Below are 9,997 nucleotides of genomic sequence, written 5' to 3'. Positions count from 1 at the left end.
TGAAAAAAACTGTATTTATTATTGGAAACAAAAGTATGAATACACTAGTTTTATTAAAGGGTTAATGACTAAAATGCTTGAAAATCTATAAAAATTTCACATTATTTTAGTTTTAATTTGATAAAACTATTATCCCCGTACATTTTCCTACTTCATCATTTAACCCTTTCAGGGTTTCGGACGTACTAGTACGGCTTACGCACCAGGGTTTTTGACATACTAGTACGCCTAAATTCTAGCGCCCTCAAATCTAGCGAGAGAAAGCTGGTAGGCCTACATATGAAAGAATGGGTCTATGTGGTCAGTGTGCGCAGAATAAAAAAAATCCTGCAGCACACACTGTGTAATGAGAAAAAAAAACTTTGACCGTGTTTTTGGATTAAAACAGCGACTTTGCACTGTATTTTCGTATGGTATTTACTGTTGTATTCTAGTTTTCCTGGTCTCATTTTATAGAATGGAAGACATATTACAGAAATTGAGATGATTTTGACTGGTTTTACAATGAAAAGTACCTTGAAATTGAGCTCAAAGTAGCAGAAATGTTCGATTTTTACCAAAGTTCAAAAGTAAACAAATCATGCTAAGCGTCCAATACATGTCAACTGGCGAGTCTAATATTCTTTTGCAAGTGCGCTGATATTATTTATACCATTTCTACACTAATGCAGTAGTATGCATAACAGTAAATCTTCTATTTTTTGTGAGAAGAAAAATTCAAAGTGGAAAGCAAAAGAATGTAAGAGGGGCCTGGGGATGTGACTAATGAACAGAGGAAATGTTATTTTAGTGCCAGGAATGTGTCTTGTTTATTCTGGACCCAATTTGGAAATTGGCATCTTTTGAAATTTGTGTGAAATTGGCAAAATTGCTAAATTCTGACCACTGTATTGGATAGCTGAAATCGGTAAATGGGTGGTTTCTTGTACTCATTCGATAGAAAAAATGGAGTTCTAGCGAAATAGTTATGATTTATGTCAACTAGTGCACTGGAATTGGCTGAAAATAGGGCTCAAAGTGGGCAAAATCGCCGATGTGTAAACAATGTCGAGGCCGCTAACTTCGCGAGAGCATAATTCCGTAAGTTTTCCATCAAATTTCATACTTTTGGTGTCATTATGATCGGGAAAAGATTCTCTATCTTTTCATATATATATATTTTTTTTTTAAATTTGGGCAACTCTGAGAACAAGTCTGGGAGAGGGCCTGGGGACCCTGAAAGGGTTAATAATTTATAGCCTATTCTGATTCTGATGTGTAATCGTCTTCATAATTTCATCATCATCAAACTTATCAGCATTCTTCATGAACTCCTCTCAAGCAGTGCCAATGTGTTCATGTTCCCACTCTGCTCCCACTGCACAAGACAATAATTGCTGAATATTCATTTCTTCTCCAGTTCCATAATAATTATTTGCTTTGTCCATAGCCTGAAAAATGAAATTCTGTTAGAAAATGTTCTTCAAATATCTTGTTAACATTCTTTAACAACAAAAAAATTTTAGACAGCAAATATTGTGGTTAACTCTCAAGATGCAACCTGAGTGTTTAAGATAATTGTACCTACAGTATTACATTTTTATAGTATTACAGTTATATGAGGACAGTGAGGTTCAGGTTAGGGTACACAGGAGAGAGGGAGATTATTTTCCAGCAAAAGAAGGCCTTAGACAGGGATGACTAATGGTTGTTTAACATAATTATAGTTGGGGTTGTAAAAAAAGTAAATGCTAGGGTGTTTGGGAAAGGTGTGGAATTAAAATATGCAGGATCTAATACAAAATGGGAGTTCCCACAGTTGCTTTTTGCTGATGACACTGCTTTTGAGAGATTCTGAAGAGGAGTTGCAAAGGTTGGTAGACAAATTTGGAAGGGCATGTAAAAGAAGGAAATCAAGAGTGAACATAGGAAAGAGCAAGGTGATGAGGGTAACAAATGAGTTTGGTAATGAGAGTGAATATCAGACTGGAAGGAGGGATTACAAAGTGAATGTGTTCAGACATTTGGGAGTGGACTTGTCGGCAGATGGATATACGAAAGATGAAGTGAGCTACAGAACTAATGAAGAAAAAGAAAGATGGGTGGTGCACTGAGGCATCCGTGGAGACATAGAACCTTATCCATGGAGGCAAAAAATGGAATGCATGGGAGTATTGTGGCACCAACACTCTTATATGGGTGTGAAGCATGGGTTGTGAATGTTGCAATGAGGAAGGAAGGAAGCTGGAGACAGTGGAAATGTGATGTCTGAGGGCAATGTGTGGTGGGAATATAATGCAGAGAATCCATAGTTTGGAGATTAGGGGGAGGTGTGGGATTACTGAAACTATTATCCAGAGGGCTGAGGAAGGGTTAATGAGTTGGTTTGGACATGAAGAGAGGATGGAATGAAATAGAATGACTTCGAGAGTATAAATCAGTGGAGGGAAGGCAGGGTAGGGGTCAGCCTAAAAAAGGTTGGAAGGAGGGGATTTGACGTGCTGCTGGAGTGCAAGCAAGGTAACACTTATGAAGGGATTCAGGAAAACTGGCAGCCCAGACTTGATTCCTAGAGATGGGAAGTATAGTGCCAGCACTCTGAAGGAACTGTAGTGTAAGCATGCCTCTGGCAAGAGAGTGATGGAGTGAGTGATTATGAAAGTTTTTCTTTTTCAGGCCTCCCTGCCTTTATGGGAAATGGCCGTGTTAATAAAAAATAATAAAAAAAATAATATTATCAGGCATTTATAAGTGAAAAAGTGATTGCTTTATGACCATTTCCACTTACAGCGGTAGCCTGGATCCTAGCCCTCCATTTAAGTAGTGCCCTACTGTACACAATTATTGCACTTTTTTAACACTGGCCAAGTACCACCAAGGTAGCATGAACCCCAAAAAAGTTAACTCATTCACCATAGCTGTCTTGCCAGAAGTGTGTAGACATCACAGTTTCAAATGACCCTCTGAACTACAACACATTACCAAATAATCAATCTGTACGTTGGTTTGCGTGTGGCCAGCAGTAACAGCCTGGTTGATCAGGCCCTGATCCACCATGAGGCCTGGTCATTGACTGGGCTGTGGGGGCACTGACCCCCAAAACACCCTCCAGGTACACTCCAGGTAGGTTTCACTCCAAGCTCTTAATTCAATATTAAATAAACATTACTTGTTGAGAAACAAAGGATTTCACTTACAATCAAAGGCTTTTAGAATAAAAAATATTGTATCTTTAAGGATGTAACTCAAACAGTATAAAAAACTTACTTGATTTGTTTACTCTACCAACACTTGTGTTCAAGTAGGATTTCTGCTATATGAATGACTGTGGAGTGATTGAGTGCAGGGACAGTAAGAGACAGTAGTAAAGGTCGTGAGATATCCAACTTCTCTGCCAACAGTCTAACAGCCTGTGTTACCACTTCACACTCTGCTCCAAGGATACACCTGCAAGTAACAAAAGGATTTTAATTATAAACAGCCTACAAACAGAAGCAAAATGCTATTATAATATATGAACATCTTCCCTCAAGAGGCATAATTAAGTAAACAAGTCTAAAGCATAATAGTATTGTACTTATTATACAATCAGGATCCAGAAGCTATCAAGCATATACTGCAGTAGATTTAACCATTATCTATTGCATATATTTCTAAAAACTGGGGAAAGCCTGGATACGAGGATAACAAGACTTGTCTGGTGATTAAGGGGATGGAGGATTCAACTTTACTCCTGTATTGAATGACCCACACAGGTTTAATGCATAATGAAAGTCTAAATTTCTAAAACAACTAGCAACAAAATTATTAGCTAAAGTTTTTGTGAATAATAATCTTTCAACAAATGCATTCACTTGCACACTCCCAGAATGTTTTAGCACACATGGCTCTCTCTTTCTCACGCCAACTAAAATCTCATTTTATAATTTGTTTGACTTAATTACTTAAAATATATTCGACCTCTTTTGAGCTTATGTATATTTTTGCTGTGAGACCCTGCCCCTAGTATCATATCACACCTCTTTCTACTTAATACCTACCCCCTCCTTATCCCCTGGTAGGGTTTTGTTGCTGCTCGCTTGTGCCTGACAGCCACATCAGTTGCACTCGCTGATCATTACTCTTTTGATGTTGTGGTATGCAAGAGCAAAGTGAGGTATAAATGCCTCAGTGATCACACAGATTTTGTTATCACCTATTCTATCTGCCTGTGACAGACTGTTTTCAGTCATCTTATTTGTCCCTAACAGGGGCAACTTCAATAATGTTTTAAATATCTGCATTTGTACTTTATACTCTTACTAGGATCATCCTTGGAGTGTTTCTTCCACTCTACTTCTTGTGTTGTCTGAGACATCTTCCACACCTAGGGTTGTCAACAAGGCTATACTGGTAATCTCACCTTTCCTAGCGTCTTCTCCAGCCTCTCGTCTTACCCTAAACCTTCTGCGGGTTCTTCTCGAGTCAGACTCTGAAGGGTTTCCTGGGACCATGCTACAGACCCCAACCCTCAGCTTCACATCTGGAACAGGTGGCCAACAGTCTTACTATGAAGCTCTCATGAGTGTGTCAGGCCCTGTTTTGTGTTCTAGGTTCTGTTGCCAGTGGCTCTCAGTCCTCTAAGTTCTGCTGAACTTTGCAGGGAATCAGCATCATCATGAAACCTGACAGGCCTCCAGGCCCACTTCCACATGTCTTGGCCTCAGGCTGAAAGAATTCTGTACTCCTTTCTTGGTCTTAGCATGCTCCTAATTCTCCAATTTACACTAATGGGCCAGTAGACCTGCTGCATTGTTTCTTCCTTATGTTCTTAAGTGCATTAATATCACAATTTCAATGATCCTCTGAACCACACCATCACCCCTTTCCTAACTTTTCAGAGACCAGGCACTGATAACATTTCCAGAATTCAAGTTATTCATAAAAAACACAAGTGGTAAGTTTATTCCTATGATAACTTAACAGAATACACTTCCTAACACATAGCACACTTTTATGCAGTACAGTATAATAGTTACAAGTAATATACCATGAGTACATTAATAAGTACAGTATTTAATTTTTGCTAATACTTTTAGTAACCCCGCACCTCCTCCTAATTCCCAAACTATGCATTCTCTGCATTACGTTTACACCGCACACTGCCTTCAGACACGACATCTCCATTGCCTCCAGCATTCTCCTTGTTGCCACATTCACTGCCCATGCTTCACACTTACATAAGAGTGTTGGTACAACTATTATACATTCCCCTCTTTGCTTCCTTATTATTATTATTATTATAATCAAGGGGGAGGTGCTAAACCAGTAGGATTATACAGCACCTGTGGGGAGGATGGACAGTATTCAGGGTTAATTCAGGGAACTGGAGCCCAGATCCAGTTCCCTAGATCAAGAGCCCCTCACCAGCATCAAGGAACCTTCCTTGAGGGGTTTGCTTCCATAGATAACATTCTTTGTCTCCACAGACTCCTCAGTGCACCGCTTGCCTTCTTCCCCTCGTAAATTCTATGATTCCCCTCTTTCACAGACCCATCTGCTGACAAGTCCACTCCAAAATAACTGAATACATTTACTTCCTCCATACTCCCTCTCTCCAGTCTGATATCCAATCTTTGATTACCTAAATTTTCTGTTATCCTCATCACTTTACTTTACCCTATGTTCACTTTTAATTTCCTTCTTTTACATACCCTACCAAACTTGTCCACCAACCTCTGCAACTTCTCTTCCGAATCTCCCAAAAGCACAGCGTCATCAGCAAAAAACCAGCTGTGACAACTCCCACTTTGTGTTAGATTTTTTATCTTTTAATCCCATACCTCTTGCCAACATCTGAGCATTCACTTCTCTTACAACTCTATCTATAAATATACTGAACCATGGTGACATCACACATCCCTGCCTAAGGCCTACTTTTACTGGGAAATAATCTCCCTCTCTCCTACATACTCTAACCTGACCCTCACTATCCTCATAAAAGCTCTTCACTGCTTTCAGCAATCTACCTCCTATTCCAAACATTTGCAACATCTGCCACCATATCCACCCTATCATATGCCTTTTCCAAATCCATAAATGCAACAAACAGCCTCTTTATTCTTATATAAATGCTATTCTCCTATATGTTTCACTGTAACACCCCTCTACCTTTCCTAAAGCCTCCTTATTAACCCCTTTTACTGTTGGTGCCGTAGTACTATGGCTTAGAAGTCAGTGTTGGTGCCGTAGTGCTAAGCCAAAATCCTAGCAGCTTCAAATCTAGCGGGAGAAAGCTGGTAGACATACATGTGCTGTGTGTGCAGTATAAAAAATTGGGGAGTCAGTGGTGCATTATGGGAATGCCATTTCAGTAGTCCTTGTTCATGATGCCTAGCAGTAAGAAATGCCTGACTCCCTGGTGAATTTGGGACTCCTCTCTTCCCAAGTAATAGTTCTAACACAGGTGGAAGTGTCAGTGAAAATTAATTTCATGGTTTTAAGGAGTTTGTGACCGAAAGTAATGCTCAGGATACCAAATACAGATTGTGATAAGGGAAGACAGCTTGGGTGATGGGGAAGGCAGTTTGGATGGTGAAGATGGTGAGAGTGGTAGGGAAGACTGTGTAAGTTTATTCAGGCATACACGTTTACAGTTACATAGATTATCATACATAGCAGCATGTGTAGAGAACCTAGCATAACCCAAAAAAGTCAAACAAAGCGACTTATTTCCAGCATGGGTGGTGGGGAAGGCAGCGGGGATGGTGGGGAATGCAGCTTGGGTGGTTGGGAAGGCAGCTTTGGTGGTGAGGAAGGCAGCTTGGGTGGTGGGGAAGACGGTGTTTAAGTTTATTCAGGTATACACGAATACAGTTACATAGAAGCATGTGGGTGGTGGGGAAGATGATGTGTGTGGGGAAAAGCAGCGTGGGTTCGTGTAAACGTGTTTTGCAAGCAATATAACAACAATGCTTGTGCAGTTATTGTGTTGCATACAATGAGTGGATATATATACATTATGCATTATATTGGTCTCACAGGCCACAAGTTACTTGAAAAAATAAAATACAGTGGACCCCCGCATAACGATTACCTCCGAATGTGACCAATTATGTAAGTGTATTTATGTAAGTGTGTTTGTACGTGTATGTTTGGGGGTCTGAAATGGACTAATCTACTTCACAATATTTCTTATGGGAACAAATTCGGTCAGTACTGGCACCTGATCATACTTCTGGAGTGAAAAAATATCATTAACCGGGGGTCCACTGTATTAGAAAACAAAAGAAAAAATAGTATAAAAGTAAAAATATTACTGAGTGAGGGGGTAGTCAAGTCGCCAATGTTGTCGTAAGAGGTTCACTTTCTGTTAACTTCATGCCTCTATACCTTGGTAACTAATCGCAAAAAAAAAAAACATTTTTCTTTTTTTTTTAAATTTCTTAAGATTTTGATAAGAAAAACTTTTTTTTTTTTTTGAACATTTCTCGACACAGAACAAGTTTGTGATCAGGGCTCTCGACAGTGAAAGGGTTAATCAGCAATCCAGCTCTCCATCTTCCTATTAATTTTTTCAATAGTAAATCTACCATATACTACTTATTCAGGTATACTCAACAGGCTTATTCCCCTATAATTTTTATACTTTCTTTTGTCTCCTTTGCCTTTATACAAAGGAACTATGCATGCTCTCTGCTAATTTCTAGGTACCTTACCCCCTTCCACACATTCATTAAAGGCATTAACCACTCCAAAACTATATCCCTGCCTGTTTTTAACATTTGTCTTTATCCCATCAATCCCAGCGACTTTACTTGCTTTCACTCTACCACTGCCTCATGCACTTCCCCAACACTCACAACTGGCTCTTCCTTATTCTCACAAGATGTTATACTTCTCTGCCCAATACATGAAATCAAAGCTTCCCTATCTTCATCAACATTTAACAGTTCCTCAATTATTATTATAATCAAAAAGAAGCGCTAAGCCACAAGGGCTATACTGCAACAGTTCCTCAAAATATTTATATTACTGTGTGGTAATGCAAGTGGTCCTTGAAACTGAAGCCCTTATTTGTTTATCATTCCGAAAATCCACGAGTTTCTAAGAACACGTTATGAAAAACAAATTGGTGGGTTCACGAGTTCTTTGCTCCCACTGTCAAAAAGTACCTCATTAAAAAACAATTGCCACTCAGGGCACTTTTACTTATGGATGATGCTCCTGCACACCCTCCAAGCTTGGAAAACACATTGCTAGAGGAGTTCAGTTTGTTCTTGCTTCCTAACAATACTCCTCTTAACCAGCCCATGGACCAGCAGGTAATTTCTAACTTCAAGAAACTCTACACCAAAGCACTTTTTGAAAGGTGCTTTAAAATCACTTCAGAAACAAATTTAACCCTCAGGGAGTTTTGGAAGGGCCATTTCAATATCCTCACCTGCTTGAGGCTTATAGACAAAGCCTGAGAGAATGTGTCTTCCAGGACCATGCATTGTGGCCCGACTGTGCCAGCCAGGAATTTTGAAGGGTTTGAAGATGAGCCTAAGCCAGCAGAGGATATTGTGTCCCTGGGGAAGACCTTGGACCTATAGATGACCGAAGATGATGTGGAGGAGTTGGTAGAAGAGTACAGAACTGAACTCACCACAGAAGAACTTGTGGGCCTTCAGAAGGGGCAGCAACAGATTGCAGCAGAGGAGCTGTCATCATCATCATCATCATCATCAGAGGAGGAGGAGGAGGGAAGGGATGATGTGCCCATTGCACTTGTCAAGGAAATGTGTACAAAATTTCATGAAGTGCAGGAGTTTGCTGACAAATACCATCCAGACAGAGCAGTGGTCATTTGTCTAACATGTATAATGACACTAACGTCTGAATTTGGACAAGAGTTATAATGGAGCCTGAAACAAACATCACTGGTGAGGTTTTCAGTGAGAAAGAATCAGTGAGCCAGAACAAGGTGTTAGTGGTGAAAAAGAGACAAAGAAGAGAAACACCAGGACAGTTGGCTGACATATTAATAGAAGGCGACTCTCCTTCCAAGCAGTAACATACCCCCTCCTCTCCTCCACCACCTGCTTCCAGTATGCCATTAGCTCTCCTCTGACAGGTAAGAGGCAGTTAAATTTTCACTTACTGTACAGTATTTCAGTTAGTTTCTTTTAGTATTCATATTCAGTTTTATATAATAGTACATTTTTAATTATTATATTGTCATTTGGGGTTTGGAACGAATTAATTCTATATACATTATTCTTTATGGGAAAAATTGCTCTGGTTGTCGAATCGACATCTGGAATGAATTAAATTCGACAACTGAAGTTCCACCGTATATGCAGAGCATTTCAGGCAAACTTAAGATTAATAAGGCAATAACAATATGAGTAATTTTGTACGTACAGTAACTTAGGTGAGTGCAAGTGTAATTTTAAGAGTTTACAATGAATACAAGAGAACTGAATATTCTATTAGTTCATGCTATACATGTACATGTATATGTAGTGTGCCTAAGTGTAAGTGGTAGTAAGATGTACTTGTTTTCTTGAGTATTTATGAGACAGAAGAAGATACCAGCAATCCTACCACTGTGTAAAACAATTACAGGTTTCTGATCCATACACATTTGGTAAGATGGTAGTACCTCCCCAGTTGGTTGCTGTCTACCAACCTACTTACAATTATTATTGTCATCCTGCCTCAGTGGGAGATGGTCGACGAGTTAAAAACAAACATCACCACCACCGCCACCACAAGGAAGCACCAAACTCTTAAGGGATTATAAAACACCTGGGAAAAGGAAATACTGTAAAATAAAATTCTTCATTTCTATGTACAGTACAATGTGTAGTTTACGTGTAATAAAATATCACGTATGAAGAAAGCTGCTAGCATGAATGAGCATTTCGGGCAGACTAATTCTAATGCTTACAGGCTACTTAAAACTAGACATAGGTTAAAGACTGGTGAATTTGAATTATGTATTATTACAACAATGAGAGGTAGCAAATTTTAAAATTAATAAAATTTATAA

At 39.3% G+C, this 9,997-nt stretch overlaps 1 protein-coding gene across 5 annotated transcripts in view; it reads right to left on the bottom strand.

Annotated features, from left to right (window-relative positions):
- Positions 1–9,997, bottom strand: part of LOC128692623 (proteasome assembly chaperone 3) — a 72,358-nt gene continuing 62,361 nt past the window's right edge. For all 5 annotated transcript variants that reach the window (XR_011392606.1, XM_070089887.1, XM_070089886.1 and 2 more), the window contains 2 exons: positions 3,247–3,426; positions 1–1,430 (listed from right to left, as the gene is read on the bottom strand). Coding sequence is in view for 4 of the 5 variants with exons in the window: in XM_070089887.1 (XP_069945988.1) it covers positions 3,261–3,426 (166 nt within the window). In the remaining variant the exon portion in view is untranslated. The remainder of the gene's footprint in view (positions 1,431–3,246; positions 3,427–9,997) is intronic.

This window comes from Cherax quadricarinatus, chromosome 30 (assembly GCF_038502225.1).
Source record: "Cherax quadricarinatus isolate ZL_2023a chromosome 30, ASM3850222v1, whole genome shotgun sequence".
Lineage (NCBI taxonomy): Eukaryota > Metazoa > Arthropoda > Malacostraca > Decapoda > Parastacidae > Cherax > Cherax quadricarinatus.
The sequence above is the reverse complement of the archived record's forward strand: the minus strand, read 5'-3'. Positions and strand labels throughout refer to the sequence as shown.